Source organism: Conger conger, chromosome 1 (genome assembly GCF_963514075.1).
Source record: "Conger conger chromosome 1, fConCon1.1, whole genome shotgun sequence".
Taxonomy (NCBI): domain Eukaryota; kingdom Metazoa; phylum Chordata; class Actinopteri; order Anguilliformes; family Congridae; genus Conger; species Conger conger.
This window is the reverse complement of record NC_083760.1, coordinates 80,184,139-80,209,555: the sequence shown is the minus strand read 5'-3', so window position 1 is coordinate 80,209,555 and position 25,417 is coordinate 80,184,139. Positions and strand designations below refer to the sequence as shown.

Here is a 25,417-nt window from a genome sequence, read left to right as displayed (position 1 = left end):
CAGTAAGAGCAGTCCTCTGGTGGTCGGAGGGTTGCCGGTTCGATCCCCCGCCTGGGCTGTGTCAAAGTGTCCTGAGCAAGACACCTAACCCCAAAATGCTCCTGATGAGTTGGTTGGCACCTTGCATGGCAGCCAATCACCATCGGTGTGTGAGAGTGTGTATGAATGGGTGAATGAGAAGCATCAATTGTACAGCGCCAACCATTTGTTAATCATCTGAGAGAGAGAGAGAGAGAGAGAGAGCTAGCGAGAGCTAGCTCAATAGCATATTCTGTAGATGATTAAGTTTTAATTTGAATTTTCTTTTTTATCTTTCCCAAAAGAAGCATTAGACTGGCTGCATCTGGTGGCCAGGTACATTTCATTAATTACTGGTATTACAGTAGTGTAGTTAGCTATTTATCTTTTTCTACAGTTTCTCAGTATCTAGAAACTCAAGACCATACCAGCAAATTGAGAGGGTAATAAAATGTTAGCACATGACAGTAATCCATGATATAACTTTATGGAACCTTATGTCTTCCATTTAATTCAACATATTTCTTGTCTTGTTGTCTGGATCAGAAAGAGTACAAAATGAAATCCAGTTGAGGTTTTAAATGAAATTGGCATTGGCATAAATAACAATGAAAGCAGAACGAGAGGCCATAGAAACAACGTAGATAAAAAAATAAAAATAAAATTATGTACTGAAGATTATGCACTGTTTTTATGAACAAAGTTTCATAAATGTTTCAAGTTAGCAGCACAGCCAATCATAAAATATACAGCAGAAATACATATTTTGGGAACAGATATTGCCTTAAAATCGTTTATAATCTATGAAATCACTTCACTGGGGCATAGGACTTCCAATTTGGGGGGAAGACTACCCCTGGCCTGCAGTAGTTCTGCCTGATGGTAGGGGGGTTTACTCAGGTTCTTAGTTCATGATCAGCTTCCACATACTTTGCACTTAGCTCCAGAATTATATTAGTAGAATTATAGTATAGTTACTAGTTCCCTAATTCACTCTTTGTGTGTCCCATGTATGATGCAAATTTACAGCTGGAGACAGGAGTCCATGTTAAGCAGCAGGCATCTCTGAAGGCCTCAGCACGACAGCCAGTTGGTCAGCTGCAGGAGAGAGACACCCAGGACTGCGAGGAGCAGGCTTCCTTTGGACAGCATAGCAGAGGATTCTGGGAAGGAATAGAAAAAAATAAATGAAAATATGCTCAATGGGATTATCCTTCAGGGAACATTGACAAAAGAGCACTCTTTCCTGTGTTCACTGGAATGGATGAGAACACAAAACAATATAGCTATAGGATGTCCAAAAAGAAACGGACATGCCTCTGTCCCACAATCGCAATACAGCTACACCACAACATTGGCACACAGCTGTACTCACACACTAATGCTGCCATTTCAAGTTTCAAGTGACAAAACAGACATTTTAGTCCCAGGACTCCAATGTTTGAATAAAGTCCCAACACATTTGTTTGAACTCGATCCCGACTGAACAAAACTGAAAATATTAATGAGTAGAAGGTTAAAGGGCCTGACTCACCAACTTTCAGGTCAGTCTCAGCTGAGCTCTTCTTCCCAGTTATGGCGTTGAAGGCCTCACAGGTATACATTCCCTGATTGGCTAAAGTCAGCGGGGCGGTCACATACACAGAGCCATTAGCGACCTGTGTCCCATTGAAGTACCAGCTGTACTGACTGGGTGGCCGTGACATGGCATTGCAGATGAAGGTCACCTGTGATCCTGTTTTTGCTGAGTCTGGTCCACTGATGCCTAGCTGCTCTGGTCCATCTAGAACAGAAAGCGGGTGTGACACTTCAGCACTCCATTGCCCCGGTACAGACACACAGCTCAGAGACGGTGTTCTCAGTATCACTGACGTGCAGGCAAGGTAGGCAGTGCTGAATTGAGCTTTTCTGAAATAAAGACATTTTATAAACTTGTATGTATTTTTCGTGCTTTCAAGGTTCTTTCTGTGCATATTTGCAATGGTTTAAAGATTTTCGATTCGAGAATATCCATTAATGCTGCTTGAAATATGAATATGTCTCTGCTTTTTTTCCCCACTCAATCCGAAAGCCTCAGAACTCTTTCGTGCATGCACTTTGATTAATATATATGACACAGTCAACATCAAAATGCAGAGCTACAGTTGATTAGACTAAGCAGGAGACAATCCTCCCCTGGAGCAATGCAGGTTTAAGGGCCTTGCTCAAGGGCCCAACGGTTGTGTGGATCTTATTGTGGCTACACCAGGATTAGAACCACTGACCTTGCGTGTCCCAGTCATTCACCTTAACCACTACGCAACACTCCGCCCCTATGTGGGCGAGGTGTAGATGGTGTAGGGAAGATGGGTGCACAGAGGAAGAATGCTCTCTGACTAAAGAACAGGCAGTGTGTTTTCACTGTGGGGAAAATCACCAAGTGGGCACAAAGGAGTGTGAGAGAAAGAAGATGGAGAGCGAGGTGGAACGGACAAGGGCACAGGGGAAAATGTCATATGCAGAAGTAACAAAGAAAGTGAGGGCTGAAAGGGGAATAGTGAGGAATGAACAGGACACAGCCTGGAACAAGGACACGGAAAAAGCATAAATATGGATAGAAGCAGGTTTTTAGCTTTTATCGCGATTGTTGTTAATTGTGCTAGTGAGAATGTCACGAAATCGGACATCGAGATGGTACATGCAGCTGAAGAACTTTTGAGTGTAACTAACTGATGTGAAGTGGGATGACGTCCAGGGGATTTTAGAGGAAGTGAGTCAGATGCAAGGGATGAAGGGAGGGTTGTGAGGGCTGTGAGTGTGAGCGCACTTAGCCCTGGTTATGGGTATGCACTTTGTTGTACGTAGCTCTGGATAAGAGCGTCTGCCAAATGCCAATAATGTAATGTAATGTAATGTTTTCCTTTTCTTAAAATGGAAATAAATTCCACATAAATGATTATGTACATTCAGTATGTGGCAATAATGCACTTCTAAGTTATCCAACCGCCGTTAAACAAAACCAAAGAAAGAAGGAAGAAAAGCTGTTCACTGAAGAGTTGTTCACTGATACTCTTATAGAAGGATTTTCCTATTATTTCCTTTTCTTAAAATTAAGTTTTGGGTCCTGAATAAACCTGACTTCCATATGAACAAGTGCCTACCCTGCCACTGGCCTCAGTGCATGTCACTGCTCCGAATACTCACAGTTGACTAGCAGTATGTATCCAAAGCTGGTTCCAATGCTCACTGCATTATAAGCCTCACATTGATAGATTCCCTCATCAGAGCGCAGGACTGGGGTGAAAGTTAGCGAGCTGTTGTCTGCAGAGAACACTGTTCTGTTATCTGCTGTTAGGGGCTGACCTTCCCTCAGCCATTGAATGGAGTTTGCTTGTCCATTGACCTCACACACAAGAGTGAATGTCTTATCATCTACGGGCAATCCCCCACTGGCATTCACCAGAACACTGGTTATTGGAGCTGTGAAGAAGAGAAGGTTTACTCATTTAACTATTAAAAAATATATATGAAATGACAAATTGGATATGTGGTTATCATTGAGAGTATTCCAGATTAGGGCTTGTGGAAACAAACCATGCTGCCCTCATCCACTTACCAATGACAGTGAGCTCTGTCACAGCAGTGCTGTTCCTCCCAGTTACGGGGTTGAAGGCCTCACAGGTATACGCTCTCAGACTGGCTAAAGTCAGCGGGGCGGTCACATACACAGAGCCATTAGCGACCTGTGTCCCATTGAAGTACCAGCTGTACTGTGGGGGTGGCTGAGACGAGGCACTGCAGGTGAAGGTCACCTTTGCTCCTGCTGGTGCTAAGTTCAGTCCTGTGATGACTGGCCGCTCTGGTCCGTCTGTAACATAGGCAGGACATGTCACTTCCGCTCTATCTATCTCAACACTATTTCCCATATTGTACATATTCACTGTGCACAATCTGTCATTTGCAATATCTGCCTTTGCACATTTAATCTGTTATTTGCACTATATGTCTGTGCATTAGCAACTGTCAGTCCAGTTCACCTTTCCACTCCTGTCATTCTATGCATTGTCCAAGCGTTATATAACGAGAACTCATGCTATATCGTGAATAATTGGCACAGCTGGAATAGCACGACGGTGGTAAAGCACGACTCGAAGCGGAGTTCGAGTTCCATAACGGTTTTATACAACATTTACCACATTTATCTTTCGAAATTTCACAAAACTAAGACAAAACAAACTTTAAGTGAATGTATTTTAATATGACTATGTTTCATGGTAAATATATTCTTCCGCTGAACGGAAGTTTATTGGTTGCTAAGCAACGCTATTGCGAACGTTAGCGAGCAATAATGTATCCCCACTCCACTATCTAAGCAACTGTAATAACATTAGCTAACATTACCAATAATAATGTATCCCCACTGCATTAACGTATGCTAGCTAACTTGCTATTTTACGTCACACCAGACGACAGTGACACATAAGTAATTTGTCCTGATTGTAGACGTTAATCAGGACACTGCCAGGTAACGTGCATTTATTGAAATAACTCGTTAGGAATAATAGAGCCTCGTTATGAGTTATGAGTCTTCACCGGGGTTTGGTGGTCTTGCTGGTATTTCGATCCGAGTATTTTGTCGTAGTTGTATACTTTCACTTTGCACTTTTCTCCTACTATTTGCACTACCTGGTCAGACGCTACTCTCATTTTGTTGTCCTAGTACTCGTAGTAAGTGCAATGATAATGTATAAAGTTTATTCTGATTCAGTGGCCATTTTACTCCAGGGTCAATCTGTGAGACTCGGCCACAACAGTAGATGGTGCTGTAGGGTGATATGCATGATAACACACATCTCTGATTAATCATCTGGGACCACATAGAAAATCACGATGGCTTGAAACTTTGTACGTTTGACATGGTTATAATTTTCTTGTTTAGGCAGTGTCCCTTGTGCCAGTGTTGCTGTTCATTACTCTGTGTGTGTGTGTGTGTGTGTGTGTGTGTGTGCGTGGGCGTGTGTGTATGTGCACTTATATATCATAAGTCTTTCTGGACAAGAGCATATGCTTAAAATGTAAAAATAATGTCTACCCCACCATAGTTTTCATGTTTAAACTGCCACTGGACACTTCAGCACTCATTTGAACCAATACAGACTCACAGCTCACAGACAGTGCTCTCCGAATACTCACAGTTGACCAGAAGTTGGTGTCCAGGGCTGGTTCCATTGCTCACTGCATTATAAGCCTCACATTGATAGATTCCCTCATCAGAGCGCAGGACTGGAGTGAAAGTAACCAAGCGGTTGTCTGCAGAGAACACTGTTCTGTTATCTGCTGATAGGGGCCGACCATCCCTCAGCCACTGAATGGAGTTTGCTTGTCCATTGACTTCACACACGAGAGTGAATTTCTTATCATCTATGGGCAGTCCTCCACTAGAATTTACCAGAACACTGGTAATTGGTGCTGTGAACAAGAGAGGGATTGTTAATGAATTATAATTTCTTATTTTTCCACATTAAAGAGCTCAAACAGGACTGACCACTGTAAGCCCCGATTAGTAACAAAATATATCCTCGACTTTATTTACTTTAAAGCTACATGAGAGCTGGGAAACATGTCAGAACTGGTTCTGGTACAGCTGTATGCATGGAGATGAGTCTTCAAAACCTCGGGCAGCTGTGAATGCAGAATATAACTGTACAAGCAAGCATTTTTCCAAAGTCTAACTGGCTGTGAAACAACAACAGTTCAAATAAATGTATGGGGAAAATGTCAGCTAAGAGAGAGGCACTGTCAAGTTGAATAATTCCAGCAACTGTATATAATTTTCAATGTACTGTTACAGATATTTAAATTGAGGATACTTTCTTAATTATATGTAGAAAAATTGTGGCAAGTGGAGAGCCCTGATACATTTTTGAATTGGCAAGGGTTCCCTGTCTGGAAAATTAGAGTTTTGTGTAATTATTTTAATATAAAATAGACTCCAAAGAAAGATAATAGATAGACTTCTTTCAATCCTGGCCAATAAGACATTGTGCAATCGAAAGTATGACAAATTCTTTTGAAACAATTATTTTTGCTAAATGTAATATAAACTGGAAAAAAGAATTAAAGATTAAAGGTCAAATTGGATATACAGTTATCATTGAGAGTCTGCCGGATTCAGGCTTGTGGAAACAAACCATGCTGCCCTCATCCACTTACCAATGACAGTGAGCTCTGTCACAGCAGTGCTGTTCCTCCCAGTTACGGGGTTGAAGGCCTCACAGGTATACGCTCCCTGATTGGCTGAAGTGAGTGGGGCGGTCACATACACAGGGCCCTGTGCGACCTGTCTGTCATTGAAGTACCAGCTGTACTGACTGGGTGGCTGAGACTTGGCGCTGCAGGCAAAGGTCACACTTGATCCTGTTTTTGCTGTGTCTGGTCCAGTGATGACTGGCTGCTCTGGTCCATCTAGAACAGAAAGCGGATGAGACACTTCAGCACTCCATTGCCCCGGTACGGACTCACAGCTCACAGACAGTGTTCTCCGAATACTCACAGTTGACCAGCAGTTGGTGTCCAGGGCTGGTTCCATTGCTCACTGCATTATAAGCCTCACATTGATAGCTTCCATCATCAGAGCGCAGGACTGGGGTGAAAGTTAGCGAGCTGTTGTCTGCAGAGAACACTGTTCTGTTATCTGCTGATAGGGGCCGACCATCCCTCAGCCACTGAATGGAGTTTGCTTGTCCATTGATTTCACACACAAGAGTGAATTTCTTATCATCTATAGGCAATCCCCCACTGGCATTCACCAGAACACTGGTTATTGGAGCTGTGAAGAAGGGAAGGATTATTGAAGGATAAGTTCATTTTTTTTTTTTCAACTTAAACAGATTTTTACAAACTAATTCCACCATGCTGGTTAGTTTTGATAATAATTTTATCTCATCTTTCCTGGTGGAACTTTGGTCACCCCTTTTTGTAATTTGGCCTAAAGGGCCAACCAAATGACAAAAGAAAAAAGAAAAAAAAAGTCCATTAATTTAAATTCAAAATTCTATCAAAGAGCTTAAAAACAGGATTGACCATGGGCCAGTTCCACAAAGCAGGATTAATGAGTCGGTCAGAGAATTGCACTGAGTAAAACCCGGACCGTGCCCAAATCACAGCTGTTCCCGGTTTGGTGCAGTTATCCAGTTAATTCAGTAATCCTGCTGTGTGGAACACACCCCAGTGTATGCCACTATGAGTAACTCAAAAGATACTTTATTAACTTGAAAACCACATCAGAGCTGGGAAAATCATGCAATTGAAAAGATTACACAGATTATGACACAAAGTGTAATATAACCTGGAAAAAATAATTAAAAGTTAAAGGTCAAACTGGGTATACAGTTATCACTGAGAGTCTTCCGGATAAGGGCTTGTGGAAACAAACCATGCTGCCCTCATCCACTTACCAATGACAGTGAGCTCTGTCACAGCAGTGCTGTTCCTCCCAGTTACGGGGTTGAAGGCCTCACAGGTATACGCTCTCAGACTGGCTAAAGTCAGCGGGGCGGTCACATACACAGAGCCATTAGCGACCTGTGTGCCATTGAAGTACCAGCTGTACTGTGGGGGTGGCTGAGACGAGGCACTGCAGGTGAATGTCACCTGTGATCCTGTTATTACTGAGTCAGGTCCAGTGATAACTGGCTGCTCTGGTCCATCTGTAACATAAAAAGCAGAGGTGATACATACAGTGGCCATTTTGTGCCTGAACAGGCCCCCACCAGCAGATGGTGCTGGAATATGATATACATGGTAACATACATCTCTGGTTAATTGCCTGTCAAAATCAAAATGGCGCTGTCGGAATATTGTTTCTTGGAAAATATAGGTTAGCGTGCATGTTTGTGTGCTTACTTATCCTAACCCAATGAGCAAAAGCCTGAATCTAGACGTCTAGAGGGGTTAAAATCTAGGTTGACAGATGTTTTGCCAAAATGGGTAAAGTTATCATCCGTATTGCTCAGGTTTCACCTGGATATAGCCTAGGTACATCCCAGTTCACTATGAAAGTTTACATTTTCAAGCAAGTGTAACAGGGTATTCTACTGGAACCCTAGACTGTGTTTCACAGCAGAAAAAAATCACTGGAAAGTTTCTCTGGATAAGGTTTCTGCATATGCCTAAAATGTGAAAATAATGTGTTCACCACAATCATTTTCATGTTTAAACTGACATTTCAGCAATCCATTGCCCCAGTACAGACTCACAGCTCACAGACAGTGCTCTCCGAATACTCACAGTTGACCAGCAGTTGGTATCCAGGGCTGGTTCCATTAGTCACTGCATTATAAGCCTCACATTGATAGATTCCATCATCAGAGCGCAGGACTGGGGTGAAAGTTAGCGAGCTGTTGTCTGCAGAGAACACTGTTCTGTTATCTGCTGATAGGGGCCGACCATCCCTCAGCCACTGAATGGAGTTTGCTTGTCCATTGATTTCACACACAAGAGTGAATTTCTTATCATCTATGGGCAGTCCTCCACTGGATTTTACCAGAACACTGGTTATTGGAGCTATGAAGAAGAGAAGGATTATTGAAGGATAAGTTTGATTAGTTTGAATTTTTCATGTATTGTGACAGATATTTAAATTGACAATAGTTTCTTAATCATACAGACAAATCAAGGCAAATTAAAAGTCTAGGGTCCTTTTTGATTTGTCAAGGGTTCCTTGCCTGGGAGATGAGATCTTTTGTTATTATTTTAATATAAAATAGATTGCAAGATGAGGAAATAAATTACTGTCAAACTTGGCCAAAAAAAAACTACATATAGCTGAGAAGTCAGTAAATTCTTTGTTAGAAGAATTTCTGCAAAATGTAATTGCAATCTGTAAAAAATTAAAAAAATTAAAATAAAAAAGATCAAAAAGTAAAATAAAATATGCAGTTTCTTTTTGAGAGTCTTCAGAATTAGGGCTTGTGGAAACAAACCATGCTGCCCTCATCCACTTACCAATGACAGTGAGCTCTGTCACAGCAGTGCTGTTCCTCCCAGTTACGGGGTTGTAGGCCTCACAGGTATACGCTCCCTGATCGGCTAACGTCAGTGGGCCTTTCATATACACAGAGCCTCCTACGGCCGTGCCCTTAAATAGCCATGTGTACTGAGAGGGTGGCTGAGACGAGGCACTGCAGGTGAAGGTCACGTTTGTTCCTGTTTCTGCAAAGTCTGGTCCAGTGATGACTGGCTGCTCTGGTCCATCTAGAACAGAAAGCGGATGAGACACTTGAGCACTTCATTGCCCCGGTACGGACTCGCAGCTCACAGACAGTGTTCTCCGAATACTCACAGTTGACCAGCAGTTGGTGTCCAGGGCTGGTTCCATTGCTCACTGCATTATAAGCCTCACATTGATAGCTTCCATCATCAGAGCGCAGGACTGGGGTGAAAGTTAGCGAGCTGTTGTCTGCAGAGAACACTGTTCTGTTATCTGCTGATAGGGGCCGACCATCCCTCAGCCACTGAATGGAGTCGACAGGACCAGTCACCTCACACCTCAGGGTGAAAAGCTCATTCTGTATTGGTGGCAATGCAGTGATGCTTATGTTGACATCTGTTATTGGGTCTGTGAAAACAGGAATGTTTTAAAGTATATTTCTGGAATTATGGAAACAGGCAATGAATCAATCAATAAATCAATCAACCAAACCCCTCAACAGCAGCAGTGGTAGCACCCAAGAAAGTAAGAAAAGTAGCAGCAGTGGTAGCAGCAGTAAGAAAAGTTGAAATCTCTGTTGTATTTTTCTGGTGCACAACACTATAGGTGAATCACCTGAAATTACTTTAAAACACTTTTCAACTCTGCTTAAAAAGAATACCAAAATTCTGATACTTGACTTGGAAAATCCAAAATTCATGTCAGTGTCAAATCTGTAGAAGCCTTCTCAATTTCTCAAGAGAGCCTTTTCTTACCTAAAATCTTTATCTGTGTGGAGGTGCTGGAGAACCTGAGGGTGACGCTGTTGTGGGCCCAGCAAGTGTAGTTCCCACTCTGATTCTGTTGGGCATCGCTCAGCCTGAGCTCTGGCCCTCTGGGTTCCAGCAGTGTTCCCTCAAAGGCCCACAGATAGGCGGCTGCAGGCTTTGACTGGGCACGGCAGGACAGGACAATATCTGACCCCGCCCTGTGGACTGTCTTCGACGGGCTCTCAGATATTTCCAACTCATCAGGGCCATCTGGAATAGAAAAGGGAAGCATCCAAATTGTCGTTTAATTAAACAGCAAAAAAAAAAAAACACACTCAGAAATAAAAAGCAGGACATGTCAGACTTGAGCAGTCAGATGAAGACTGGACAGAACATACTGTATATGTTATTAAACCATGCCAGTGTTTGCTTTTAAGCTGAAAATAATATACAATGTTTTGCAGAAGCTTTCAGCATTTCCCACTGATGTGCCAGTAAAATGATTAATAAGAGACAGTGCCATTATTTTTCTCTTTAAAGGAAATTGCTATTTAGTAAAAATCAATTTGTATTTGTTGCCATCTCGGATCAAGTCTCGCTTGTAAAAGAGGTCACTTTGTTTCAGTGGTTAAATAAAGTTCATACCCACACGTCTGTGGTTCGGTAAACTTGGATGGGACACTCACAGCTGATGTTGAGGAAGACTGGCGGACTGGTGCCATTGCTGATGGCATTGGACACAGTGCAGAATATAGGTCCACCGTCAGTCCTCAGTACTCCGGATATGGTGAGAGTCATGTTGTCATCACTCAGATGAACACGCCCACTGGCCGTGATGTCAGAACTGCCATCGACCCACCTCCGGGAGAGGGAGGTTCCAGAGGCGGAGCATGTAAGACTGACAGTGTCATTGAACTCCACTAAGTCAGTTGCATTGGCCCTCACTGCCACACTGGAGACTGGCTCTGGAGGTTGGATTTGTGTGTTTGTGTGTGTGGGGGGGGGGGGGGGGGGGTTGGGGTGAAAATAAATGTATCGATTAAAACTGGCTGTTCAGCCAATCACATGTACACTTCATACTGCATATTCCTACAACCTTGCCGTAATTTATATTACATATCGGGACAAAGCTGGGCAGCAAGCTATACTCAATACTCTGCAATATTCTAATTATTAGTTCAGATCCTAAAGCCCCGGACACACCAAACCGACGGTCGGCCGTCGGACGTCGGACGTTGGACGGCGGACGTCGGACGTCGGTGGCGCCCTGTCGGCCGAGTCTTTCCGGTGTGTCCCGCACGCCGACACTCCTTCGGCGTGTTTTGGAGGGCTCCGACGCCGATTCAACATGTTGAATCGGCGTCGGAGCCATCGGACGTCGGTGAGAGCTCTCTCATCGACGGCTCCGGGGGCTCCAACGCCGACCGTCGGTTTGGTGTGTCCGGGGCTTAAATCATTATCTGACATTATCACCCCCATTTTGACATTTTGAACTACACTGTGATGACATAGCTGATCTGTTAGCTTAATTCCTGAGAAAGTGCTTCTCCACTGAGGCCACAAGTACTGCCCTTTAAATTAAGTCAATCAATCAAACTTTATTTACACAGCACATTTCATTCAATACAATGCAGCACAGTGCTGTTTACAAAAGGATGAAATGCAAAAAAAAAGGCTAAAGTGAGTTAGAGTGAGTAAAAGTGAAAAAGGAGGTGCTACCCTTTCAGTTATGCTTAACAATTACAAGCCTGAATAATACAAATTATATTCATTATGGGTATACTTTGTTGGAACGAATCAGACCCATTCTTTTAAAATGACTCTCAATTCAAGCAGTTTAATATTTGCTTTGGACATTAAAGTACACTCACATTTGTTGCCTATTTTGCTGTTTGGTTTTTATCTCATTTAACGTTAGGAACTGGAATCAAAAGGGAATTGAGAAAAATTAATTAAGTTTTATGAGCTGAACAGATGCTGAGTGACTGTCAAGACCAATGTGAATAAATAATCAGTCTTCAGGTTTAAAATATTTGAAACATTAATATTAACGTTTCACAGTGGCCAAAAAAGCTGTTATTTCTTCCAAGCAATTCCGAGTCTTCAATGTTACTTACCTAGAACATCCAAAGTTGCTTTGGCAGAAAATGATGGGCTTATTCCTTGCAAGCTATAACTTCCAGCATCTGCCAGAGTGACATTTTCTAGAGACAGTGCCCAGGTTTTCTCATCAAACACAATTCTGCCACGATACCGCTCAGTCACATCAATAACTCCATTAACCGCAACGAGTATAGCCTCGGTTTGTGACCAGATCCCAGTGTTTATAACCGTTTGAGGAGTAGGTTCCAGGGTCACGGTTTCTCCTACAGCAACAGGGTTTCTGGAGATCTTCACTTCGATAGCAGACAGACCTGAGATAGGGGAGGCATAAAGGTGCATTGGCAGTGTCCACGTACGCATGTAGCCTGCACACTTTCTATCAGTTTGGGATAAGTTAAATAAGTTAAATTAGATAAATTTATGTTATGTTATATACATCACACAAATTCATTCCAAATCCTGAATAAATTATTATTATTTTTTTTTATGAAATACCAGTTATGGGACTTAAAACTTTGTTTAAATTTGATCACTTTATGTCACCACTGGCATAAAATTATGCCTTTACAGAAAATTATGGTAAGAGCATATGAGCAAAATATTTTCAGCTTTGTCAGACAAACATAAACATAATAATTGAGATTCTGTGTCTGCATCATAAAAACCCAGTTTGTGTTTTTCAAACAAATGAACATACTTCCTCCATAGTACAGTATAGAGAATATAAATGCCTGGTTACCTTTAGGGAAACTCAGCAACAGTAAGACCAGAACACCCCCTACGGTATACTCCATCCTTGATGCTAAACCCAGAAATAGCCTGGAGAGATTTTATATATGAGACAATCTTCCTGTCACCTTCCAGTAAAGAGTGAAATTGAACAAAACAGTCATCAGCCATTTTGTACCAGCAAATATTTGCTCAAGTCGTGTAATATTTCAGCATTCAGGTGATGGTAAAGGGCTTGCCCCCTCCATCATCACACCACGCCCTCTGATTCATTCTGTCCTATTTATCCCCTTTGTTTTTTAGGCACACATAGGTGTGTTCATATTGCTGCAATCCTGATTTCCACAGTATTTTACAGGATTGTCGAGACATTTTTTGCTCCCCCAATCCCAACCCTGCCAGTGAGTGCAGTGGTGAGGTTAACCTTCATTTGTTTGCTCATGGATTTTCTATTGATCAATGTTGACAGATTGTTTTTCTTCCAGTGACCAGGCTCTTGCATTATGGTTTCTATGCAGGTTAGGCGTCTCCATATAACCTCAGAGACTGAGCAAGTCTGAGCATCTGTAAGTTTACAGGCTTACACACTTTCCAGGTGCCACAATCAGAGTTGCAACTGGTGATACGGAAAGCTATTTGTGTTCAAAATTATCAATTATCCAGAAAACATATAACATACCTGGGGCCTTCCTTTGCTAGTGCTACAATATGTGTATAACCCTTAGCCTATGAACTGTTAAACATTGCTAATGCCTCATTTGGGCTGTGTGTTTGCTTCTTGTGAATCAAAGGTGTGCAGGGGCAGAGCAGGTATGTTCTACCTATAATGAACAGCCCATGACCTGCCACACTTGAAATGCTTTTGAAGTGATCTGCACATAGTGGTTATTGTGAATGCTATATCTCTGTTTTCACAGAGAGTATTTCCTAATCTTACACCCAACCCCCAAGAAATGACCTCTATGCAAAAAAATGGGCAGTATTGAAAAAGGCAACTATAAAAGCACACTGAATATTCAGAGAAGGTGGGTCGGGACCCAAATGGGTTGTGGAAGTGAGTTGGGTTGCAGAATGGGTCTGTAGTCCACTTGGCCATGCTGGTTCCATACATGTATTTGACGGGACTCTGAAGGGTACTATAATTAAAATATGTGTCCTGATATTAAAAAACGTTTTATTTTTTTATTTTTACATTGGTGGATGTTGATGCATCTTTGAAAGACATTTAAGAGGGTGGCCCTGAGGCTTAACATCTATCATGGCCTTGTCTAGATATTGGACTTTATCCAGACTTTCTCACCACCTACTCCACTCAGCTCCTTGTTCAAGCAATGGTCCTGTCCCGCCTGGACTATTGCAATTCCCTGCTGGCTGGCCTTCCAGCATTTGCCATCAGACCCCTACAACTCATCCAGAATGCTGCAGCCCGTCTGGTATTCAATGTTCCCAGACATTCACATGTCACCCCCCTGCTCAGCAACCTCTACTGGCTGCCTGTTATGGCTCGCATCAAATTTAAAACTTTGGTGCTCGCATACCAGGCAGTTAAAGGATCAGCCCCTGTGTATATTCAATCCCTTATCAAGACCTATACACCAACAAGACCCCTCCGTTCTGCCACTTCGTGCCGTCTGGCGCCTCCCCCTCGCCACACCTGCACTCACGACTGCTGTCTGTCCTGGTCCCACGGTGGTGGAATGACCTCCCGGTGAATGTCAGAACGGCAGAGTCTCTGACCTCCTTCAAGCGCAGACTGAAGACCCATCTCTTCAGGCTACACCTTTCCCTCCCCAACTCACAATCACTGTGATTAGCCTTAGACCGTAATGGCACTTATGTATAGATATCGTTACTTGTATAGGTATTGTTGTTTTTTTTGGCTGTTGTTGTATTCTAGCTGCCAACAGTGGTATGCTAGTTTGAATGTTGATTGTACTCTTCAAGGGTTTTGAATTTCTGTATGTTTACACTAGGACTCGGAACTGTACTGTCCTCCCAGGTCTACTTTTGCACTTGTTCTTGTGATTGATTTGCACTTTGTTGTACGTCGCTCTGGATAAGAGCGTCTGCTAAATGCCACGTAATGTAATGTAATGTAACATGTAGCCAATAGTGTTTCACACCATATAACCTATAGTGTTAATAAGTGTGTTCGGAAATGCTCTCCTGCATACCACTGTTGTAATGTGCGGTTATTTGCGTTACTGTCACCTTCCTGTCAGATTTGACCAGTCTGGCCATTCTCCTCTGACGTCTCTCATTAACAAGACATTTCTGTCAGCAGAACTGCTGCTCACTGGATTTTTTTTTTTTTTTTTTGCACCATTCTTTGTAAACCATAAAGACGTGTGTGTGTGAAAACCCCAGGAGATCAGCAGTTTCTGAGATACTCAAATCACCCTGTCTGCAACCAACAATCATTCCATGGACAAAGTCACTTAGATCACATTATTTCCACATTATGATGGTTGATGTGAACATTACCTGAAGCTCCTGACCCATATCTACATGATTGTATGCATTGCACTGCTGCCACACAATTGGCTGATTAGATAACCGCATGAATAACTAGGTGTAATAAAGTAAAAATGTTCCTAATAAAGTTGCTCGGTGAGTGTATGTATGTGTGTGTGTTGTACATACATGCATGTGTATGTGTGTGCGTGCCTGCATGAATGTGTGTGTGTTCAAATGTGGAACAGGTAATGTTTAAGGCAGCTATGTCACAGCAATGTATACAGAGAGTGTCCAATATTTGGATAACAGAAGGGATTTCAAAACAGGAAATGCGAAATCTAAATGAATATGCTGTGTACACTGAATGCCCATATCAATTGTGCAATGACATCCTGATTTCACAATAAATGTACAGGTGGATGGGTGTGGCATAGGAGTGTTCTTTATCTGAAGTTTTTCCTGGAAGATTTAGCTGTTTGAAGGAAATTCAGGATTTGTTTTAAAATGCCATATTATTTACTTTAAAATGCCATAGGATTTGAAAATATAATCTGGAGTTGTTGCCATGTTGTATGAAAATGGGAATGGATCTTGCTGTAGTACTATTTGGATCTGAGATTAGCGGACATTATTAACTTCTTTTACATTGCTGTTCTATTGTTCCCAAGGACATAATTTATTATAACAATGTTTGACGATTGAAACTTAAATGTAATCTTGAGATCATTTCCCAAGTTGTGCTTACACTTGATCAGAGTACCTGACTGAAATGTGACCAAAACATTTTGCCTACATTGGTTTAAAGTGACTTATTTGCATCTTAAAAACTATATACAATATATATATATACCTGTATCTCAGTATATCTCAACTAAACTTCATGTGAATATGCTTTACAAGTATCCGCTTCTGAATGCTACCAATATAGTTACAGCCAATTTTCCTATCAATATGGCTGCATTTCAACATTCCTTGTCCTATTCTTGTCTAAAATGGATTATCAATAAAATACCAAAGTACAAGGCCGTCAGACATGAAGCACATTCAAATTGTATCTTAAACAGTTGCTTATGCAAACAAGCATGACTAAGCAGTTATTTTTAATCTGCTTTGACGTGGGTATGATTGTAAGACAATTTCCTAAATGAGGCCACTTGTGTGCTTATATTCATGCCCAAAGCATTTTCATTTTATTTTGCAATTTGTAATAATCGTGACATTTCCCAAACACACACAGAAGCACATGCATGCACACACACACTTTTCCAGTACATCGTGTCTCGTGATCTTGTTTATCAAAAGGGTGGGATGAAAATGATTTAGCCGCACGTTCAGTATGAGCATGTAACTCCTAATAGAATATCTTCATTGCTGAAGGTTGAAAGAGGCACAGAGACTGCCATTTAGGAGGCTGATGGGCTGGGTGAAACCAGAGAGCCTGTGATGGAGAAACGAAACTGCGCTCCAGGCATGCAACAACCTGAGAATCAATGATGGCACTCCCATACAGGGCTCAAACAGACGGCCCAATGCAAACATCAAATAAGAACACCTGGCCTCATCCCGTCGGTCGGTTTCACTCATTATCACGCATGTGACAGTCCGAAGTCCAAACTCAAAATACACGTACAGGCGTATATTTGCTTACATTTACAGATAAATGTACTTCCTTTATTCCATTTTGAATAAGTACAACATTAAATTCTTTGTTGTACTGGTAGCAGTTGAAATTGTACGTCCCTCCAGGGTCTTTCAGTGCACTTATCCCTGGTTATGGGTATGCACTTTGTTGTACGTCCCTCTGGATAAGAGCGTCTGCCGAATGCCATTAATGTAATGAAACATATGACTGATGTTTAACTTTATACACACACACACACACACACACACACACACACACACAAATATAAACAGAAGTTAAACGCTTATACCAATTTTTACAAACAAAACTTACATGCGGCAAATATAGCCGTACTGTAGGTACGTACTGTAAAACTTGCTCAACAATCTTACATTGTTTCCAGTACCGACACAGCCTACTGCAGCAGCAGAAGCAGCACCAATTACTGTACTAAAGGTGCGACGCCGGCTGCATTACAGAAACTTTTACAAAAGATAATAAACATCTTTGCCAAAACATATTTTTGCATGTAAAATTTATATATATATATAAGTAATAAAATAATAAATAAATAAATAATTAATAATAATAATAATAATAATAATAATAATAGGCTAATAATTATTTGGTACTATAATGATATATTTTAAGGCTTGTTTTCTTCTACGAATTGCGGTGAACAGCAGTATGGGATTTATTGATTTAAATTTAAAAAAACATTCAAATGGGTATAAAATTGTTTTTACTCAATTTATTTGGAAATATAAGGGAGAATATCCAGTACTATATCCCAGGCGTATGTCAAATTCATAAATATTTCTCATGTTTTTTAGATGTATATTATTCGATGTATGAACTGCTAAACTTCAATACTGTATCAAATGCCGTATGCAGAGCGTTTCTGGTACTTCACAAAACAAATTTAGCCCTTGTGTTCGGTTTGAATAAATATCAGTATTCTATTTCATGAAAGTTTCATTTTAACATTTTTAAGTGCAGGAGCAAATGGCAACCATTAACCATATATTGTATATTGTTTATATTGTTTGTAATTGAGATAAAGATCATACTGTGTATTTCCCATAAGTAAACAGAACACAAGGACTAACGTTGCAAAAACCTTGTATGTCCGTACATCAATAAAGATAATGAGTTTCAAAGGTGGAAAATAATATTTTACTACATAAAGACTGAAGCAAACACAATACAACAGTGTAAGTATTTCTCACTTCCGAAATTAAAATGTTAACTCTGAAATATGTTCATCCGACACTCATTCCGCAACTTGCGCAATCAATACAATACAGTTTGTATTCACAAATTAATTTATGGCCTCCAATATGTGAGGTTGGGTGTACTCTTTAATTGGTCATTTGGTAATTAAGCTGGAACTGAGGAGAAGTGAGGTTCTTCTGCAAACGATGGCAGTGCCTGTCTCGTTCACTCTTCTGGAATGTTCCAGAATTGTATGTCTCGCCAAGATGTAACATGAGTAAGTCTGTGGCTGGCTCCTTACCTGTAAGAGGGAAGAAAAACTGTTACATATCCATAGGAGTGTGAGGTTTGTTTAGCCTCTGTTTAACTACTATGGAGTCATGTTGAAGTCAAGGCAACAGAAAAGGGTTCAGGCAGGCTTCACAGGGAGATGGGCGAAATGTGACCAATCGTCATTATACCTCTGTGACTGTAATATAAGTAGCACTGCTGATTAAGCGCTTTCATTCCTCTAGTGTAATCAATCAAGGCTATTGATCCTACCAGCCACAATGGACTACACGAAAGTGCTAGCACCAATCACAGGAGAGGGGCATCAGTCAATGATCAGCATTGTGGGTGCTGGCTGTAATATTTGGAGGACCTGGTGCAGGGGTAGCCCAAGGAACCCTGCCAGGATGAGGGCCTGCCTTGCTGTGTCCTGCCTCCATGGACTGGTCGCCATAGTTACATGTAATGCCATGAGCTGTAAATATGTGCCTGTGGAGCCCAGCCTGCCTGTGTGGACTGAGCCACACACTTTCATAATGTTAGACATGTCACATGTTAGAGTGCTTGAGGTCAGTTGTTTCATTTCGAAAACTAAATATACACTGACACCAGTGAAACAGGATGAGTATGTTTCACCTCTCAAAGAAAACAAAATGGCAGTACACTTTATACAGCTTAGACATCATCAAAACTGATTTACTGATTACACGAAATTTGCTCAAGTTTATCAGCACACACTGGGACTTAAATATGTCTGATTGTAACACAGCAGCAATTTGCAGGCTGTGATTCTCCATATGGTCCTTTTTCTCCAGCCTTTCAGTTCGAAAGGACTGCTGGATAATCGTTGTGGCACGGAAACTCTCTACAGTTGGCAGTCCTGCCGGATGGCTCCCGGCTGGCAGTTGTACTCACCAGCGCTGGTCCAGCGGAGCCCCTGATTAGGAGGTTACTGGAGGACCACAGAAAGGAGGAAGCTGAGGAAGGTCACAGCCAAGATTGTTGGCTGCAGCAACTGCGAGTGAGATTCTGGGGAAACAGGGAAGCCAGATTAAGTCACACCTGGACTGCTCTGCCATTTCACTCTTCAAGGTGTGAGATCACCAACATGTGGTTACTGTAGAAATGCCTGAACTGGACATTCAAATGCTGTTCTGGAACACTGACTAAAAACCTTCAAAAAAACCAACTGATTAACCCTTGTGTAGCCTTAACGTTCTGTAATACCCCTTGTCCTAAGGCTAAAAAATTACCCGCCTTCACTAAACCCCTAAAATAGAGCATCTTAATTGAATTGAATTGAACCCCAAATCTATTTTCCATGAAGAAACAACCTGCCACTCATCACAAACTTTGTCATCAAATTTCAAGTTGCTGTTAAACATAGTGGTGGGTCATTTTTGACTCTTAAGACCAGACCGGTGTTAAATAAAGGGTTGATTAAGGAAGCCAGCCTTCCATGTGGAATATTCCATGGATTATCTACATAACGCGTTTCCGTGTCTGATTTTTAATGTTATTATGAACATACTTATGGTGATCGCTTCTGTCAAACTGCTGTAGCGCCGGGTTATGCGGTTATGGGCCCAGCAGGTATAATTGCCGGTGTGATTCTCCTGAACGTTCTTCAACTCCAGTTCTGGACTCGTTCTGTTCAGAAGCTTCCCATTAAGGGCCCACTGAAACTGTGCAGGAGGGCTGGACTGGGCCGAGCAGGACAGTGTGAGGTTCGACCCGGCCGGAATGGGATCCTTTTGTGACCCGTTGATCATAAATTGCATGCCGTCGGGACCATCTGTAGAACATCAGAGAAGAATCGATCGTGACCGTTTAGCGGATACATTACGTTGACATTATAAAACACGGACACATACACAGCAATAGTACACTCATTCCCAAAATAGTAACTAGTTGTGTGAATACTCACAACTGATCTTCAGGTATTGTGGTGTGCTGCTGGCATTGCTGATGCCATTGAACACAGCACAGTAAAATGGCCCACGGTCAAATCTCAAAATGTTGGGTATGACGAGAGTGCGATTATCATCCTTCAGCTCGACGTTTTCACTGCCTGTGATGTCAGAGCTCACATTACGCCACTGGAAATAGAGGGAGGAGCCAGAGGCAGAGCACGTCAGAGTGACTGTGTCGTTGAACTCCACAGGGTCCGATATGGAGACGCTGACGGTCACGTTGGAGACTGGCTCTGTGAGGGAACCAAGCAGAACACAGACATGAAGTGTGCATTTACACTGGCGTTCTTTGTGCCAAACCATGTGATATACCAGGAAAGAGCAGACTGTGACTGGATTTAAGCATCTTACCCAGTTAACATTCAGGAGCTTACATCAGTGTTGTAGACTTGATTCCCTAGTTAGGGCCCTGCCAATGTACATGTTGCATTCGCACTGAAAACATTGCATTTTTACAGACCTGGGATAAATATGCATTTGCTCTGGGTTCAAACACTTTTCTGCACTCGATTGATCTTGCCTGACACAATTGAGCCAACCAAGAGGACCAGAAGGTGGGATTTGCACTTTTTGTATTTCAAGTATGTATTCGACTGAGGTATGCATTTTTAAATACCATCCGTTATCTCTCAACCAAAAGCCAACCCAAATGTTGGCCGTTGTTGATTATTTGTTTCAGGTTAGTTGGATATCTGCCACCAAAAATACCATTTGCAGGACATTTTCCACAAAACTGACCACTCAGGCAGACACAGGCATGAATATTTCTGTTGATGAAAGTTGTGGTTTCTTGCAGTCTTACTGTGAATTAAACAGGCTGGATGAGATCAGCTCTACTGTGTACACAGCACAGCCACATAACCAACTAACCCCAATCCCTGTGAGATCTGCTCGGTGTATACAACACAGCCACATAACCAACGACCCCCAATCCCTGTGAGATCTGCTCCGTGTATACAACACAGTCACATAACCAACTAACCCCAATCCCTGTGAGATCTGCTCCGCGTATACAACACAGTCACATAACCAACTAACCCCAATCCCTGTGAGATCTGCTCCGTGTATACAACACAGTCACATAACCAACTAACCCCAATCCCTGTGAGATCTGCTCCGTGTATACAACACAGCCACATAACCAACTAACCCCAATCCCTCTGTGTTCAGCTCTACTGTGTACACACCACAGCTGCGTAACCATTTGTCTGTTTGCAGAGCGGAGACTCACCAAGAACAGTCAGGCTTGCCTCGGCCAGAAATTGAGGGTCAAGGGATTGTAACTTGTAGAGACCCGAGTCACCAACGGTCACAGATCTCAGGGTGAGAACCCCAGTGGTGGTGTTTACAGAGGCTCTGCTGTCAGCGGCCTGTTCTTCAAGTCCAATCCACACCACCAACGTTTTCGATCCAAAACTCCACACCCCAGACTTTAATTGCATCAGGGGGGAGATGTGGAAGGTCACATTCTCTCCCACGGGGGCGGGGTTTATGGAGGGCCTGATATCCGTGCTTACCACACCATAGAGACCTGGAGAACGAGAAACACCAGCACTGTCATTAAGCTCCCACCATTCCCAACTTCAGTTCTGGTGGACTGCAGCAGCTTATTTGTAGTTTCCTTTCTGTAAAGCTGCCGCTCTAATAAAGGCCTTGGAACTAAGGTGTGTGGATTCTTCTGCTAACCGAGTGAAATTAATCACAACTGCTGAAATTTATTGAGAACCAGCATTTTCCAGGCAGTACCGTTTTTCGGGCTCTCGCAAGTGCTGCCTTGGTTAATTGGTATCCAGGTGCAGTCTAATTACTAACTAATTATCTGTTATTGGGAGGCGGGCTCTACCCTATTTAAGACTCATTGTCCCTCATTGTCCCACCCACAATGCTGCGTCAGCCGAGGCCTCTCTGTGCGGAGTTTGCATGTTCTCCCCGTGTTTGCGTGGGTTTCCTCCCACAGTCCAAAGACATGCAGGTTAGGCTGATTGGAGAGAATTGCCCATAGGTGTGAGTGAATGGTGTGTGTGCCCTGCGATGGACTGGCGACCTGTCCAGGGTGTATTCCTGCCTTTCACCCAATGTATGCTGGGATAGGCTCCAGCCCCCCTGTGACCCTATTCAGGATAAGCGGGTTAAGATAATGGATGGATGGATGGATCAAGATTGCATGGTCAAAGACATGGTAACGGTAGCATTTTCTGTCAGTTTCTCTGTTTGCAGAGCCTTATAACTGTGGTATCACTCACCAGAGACTAGGAAGATTGCAGTGTTTGCATAAGCATTGATAGCAACAGGCCATTCAGCCCAAGTTGGCTTTTCATTTTGCATTGTTTTTTATTTTATTTTATTTTTTTTACTTAATTTATAGGGCACACGAGTACTATCAAGAAAATGGTATCAAAACAAAATGGGAGATTTATTAATATGATTATGAATTATTCATGGTACACACAGAATGTACTTAAACATTTTACAAAAAAATTTAAAGCGGCAAGTAATTTCAGTTTTAAGTTCTGTTTATTTCTCTAAATTCCCATCAAGCAGTGGCAAAATTATGGGTCCCAGAAAATCTCCAACATGTTTCCCACCCCTGGAAAAAATGTGCATATCAAATTCAACAAGGGGCTTCTAATGAACTTAAGCTAATATGTAGCATTTTTCTCAAATGGATTTTTATGAATTGTGGATATTTGAGCCTGAAACGCCATGACCACCAGCGCTCATACCACTAGGGGGCCCGTAGCTTCAGCAACACACTCCGTTATATTGCGTACTTAGGAAACCATTTCTTTTCTTTCTGCCTAAATTTCTACGTGCTACTCCTGCGACTTAAGACAGACATGCCATTCCATCTTCCTAATATAATAAAAGTAGTGTAGTGAGCCCACACCCCACAGCAGTGTAAAACAACTTTGATAGAAAACGCTTTACTTTAATAGAGAGCATGCATATAGTTCCTATGGGGGAGGGACCCCAGATGAAAAGATCATTTTGTCCACCAAAAAATAACCAAAACATTCTTTAAAAAAACCTTCGTAAATGACCAGCTATTGAACTCTGACCACTTTATGGAATGTGCAAATATCCACTTGTTAAATGATTAATGAGCTAATATGCATATATTAACAGAAGTCATAATACAAACATTTTTGCATTTGTGTCCACATTCAAAATATAAAATGTAATTTTAATATGAGGAAAACATTTTTTTTCACCGCTGTTCACCTGTGGTGTAAACTGTCGGAGGAGATTAAACACTGATCATTTTCTTTTGTTTTTTAAATGTGCATCAACCCAGATAGGAGCGACTCCATGCTGGATCTGCGCTGGAATTGGCACAGATCTGGGCCAGAGTTGCATCATATCTGGCTGTTTGTGTTTATTATTATGCACAAAACGTTTACCCTTCAGATTTATCTCATAACCAACCTCATAGCCCATCAGTGGGCCAAACATTTGGAATCACTGCACTGTATTGTCTTGTATTATTGCAGTATTATAAACTTGTGAGTATTGACCACATATTATTTTCTAATGAAAAAAATTACCTTGTAACAAAGTCAGAAGAATGAAGAGCCATTTGCCAGGTCTTGTTTTCTCCATTGTTGCTCAGCTAAAAATGTCCTCACAACCACTCTTATAATCCTTACTACCAAAACCAAGCCCTCATGACTCATTTCAAGAAACATTTCTTATCAGTAAATATTTGATCAAACCACATAATGTGTGGACAAGGAACCCGTGATTTTTTTAAATTATTTGTTCTGGGATTCAGATCACTTTTCTGTACCTTTGTCTAGTAAAGTCACATATACTGCTATAACATGCTATTTTAAAGACAACTGTATATAAATGTATATACAGCTATATGAATGCAGGCCAAGGTCAAAGGTCAATCATGATAATAATATCTGCATATTTTCCTCTCCACTCTATTCCTTGAATGCTGGAAGGATAAGAAGGTGATTTCAGTCCAGGAAGGCTTCATATAAAAAAACATTTTTTTTTACACTATGTGTGAGTAATGTCAGCAAGAAAACATGTTGAAATATTTGGCAGTTTATGTTGATTATGGAAAGATAGTGGATACATTGTGTATATATTAGTGTTGTCACTTTTAACCCCAATTTAAATGTGCCTGCACAAAATGGTACTCTGATGAGGGTTTCCTGCTCTTCTATAGAATATGTGCCCTTCTCTGAACATAGTTCAAATCACTGTGTTGCATCTCATAAATGCAGATATTATGATCTCAGTATAAAATTAAATTGTGAAGTGTCTTACAGTATGTTAAAAAAAACTAAATATAATAAATATAAGTTTTCTTAAACTAAGGAGTATTAGAGTACTCGATTTCCAATGCAATATTTGTGAATGTCTTTCAAACTTTTCTTCTCTCAAACTTTTTCATTATTATCACCAGTATGTATGCATGTATGTATGTATGTTTGTTGTGTTTGTGTGTGTGTTCACAGAACAGCAATATTGGCATAAGTTACCTTTAAATTCCACACAATTTTCGACCCAAATAAAAATGCTAGCATGCACATAACTTGCTATATTGGCGATATACATTTCATTGGCAGTTCAATAGAGGGGGGGAAATGTTGATTTAGCTCAGACCTGACCTGCCCTGTTCAAAGTAGCACTGAGAGAAGAGCTTCATGCACGATTTCTAATGGAAATGAGCATATCTGAGCCGTGTTCCTGTGTTTACCACAAGGGGCTTAAGTGAAATTCTCTAAATTCTCTTTTCTCTGTGAACCAGTTCATCCACATTTCCTGATGATTGGACGCACGCACACGATTGTTTGACAATGTAATTACATTAGAAAGAAGTCTTCGGTCCGTGTCAGAACATGGGTCGGGGTCCTACTCTCCTGACTGCAGTGGAAAGAACATTGCACCATGGGAGGGCCATGGAATGCCACAGTGAAGTGGAAGTGGATTGCAGAATGGACCACATTAGGTATGGCTAATTAATAAATAGTTCAACTCTTTACAGATGGCTAGAAAACGAGTTAAGCTCCTGCAAATTCTCAGTATTTTCAAAGAAGATTAAAAATCAAAATGTACAATCAATGGAAATAGAACT

At 41.5% G+C, this 25,417-nt stretch overlaps 1 protein-coding gene across 1 annotated transcript; it reads right to left on the bottom strand.

Moving 5' to 3' along the window:
* Window positions 1–756: 756 nt before the first annotated feature.
* ceacam1 (CEA cell adhesion molecule 1) lies at window positions 757–23,756 on the bottom strand. Its single transcript, XM_061252173.1, has 15 exons — window positions 23,752–23,756; window positions 21,557–21,906; window positions 10,644–10,922; window positions 9,964–10,227; window positions 9,341–9,616; window positions 9,004–9,252; window positions 8,263–8,562; window positions 7,455–7,706; window positions 6,551–6,826; window positions 6,211–6,462; window positions 5,191–5,466; window positions 3,614–3,865; window positions 3,202–3,477; window positions 1,553–1,801; window positions 757–1,181 (listed from the first exon to the last, which is right to left on the bottom strand). The coding sequence occupies exons 1-15, from the start codon at window positions 23,754–23,756 to the stop codon at window positions 1,093–1,095; spliced, it is 3,645 nt and encodes a 1,214-aa protein (XP_061108157.1). The 3' UTR covers window positions 757–1,092.
* Between the last annotated feature and the right edge of the window lie 1,661 nt (window positions 23,757–25,417).

Excerpts from the sequence above, each read along its gene's own strand:
- ceacam1 (XM_061252173.1), bottom strand. Across the intron at positions 3,866-5,190 it reads ACACCAACTTCTGGTCAACT|ACGGACCAGAGCGGCCAGTC; the intron begins GTGAGTATTCGG and ends CCTATGTTACAG. Across the intron at positions 1,182-1,552 it reads TGAGACTGACCTGAAAGTTG|AATCCTCTGCTATGCTGTCC; the intron begins GTGAGTCAGGCC and ends ATTCCTTCCCAG.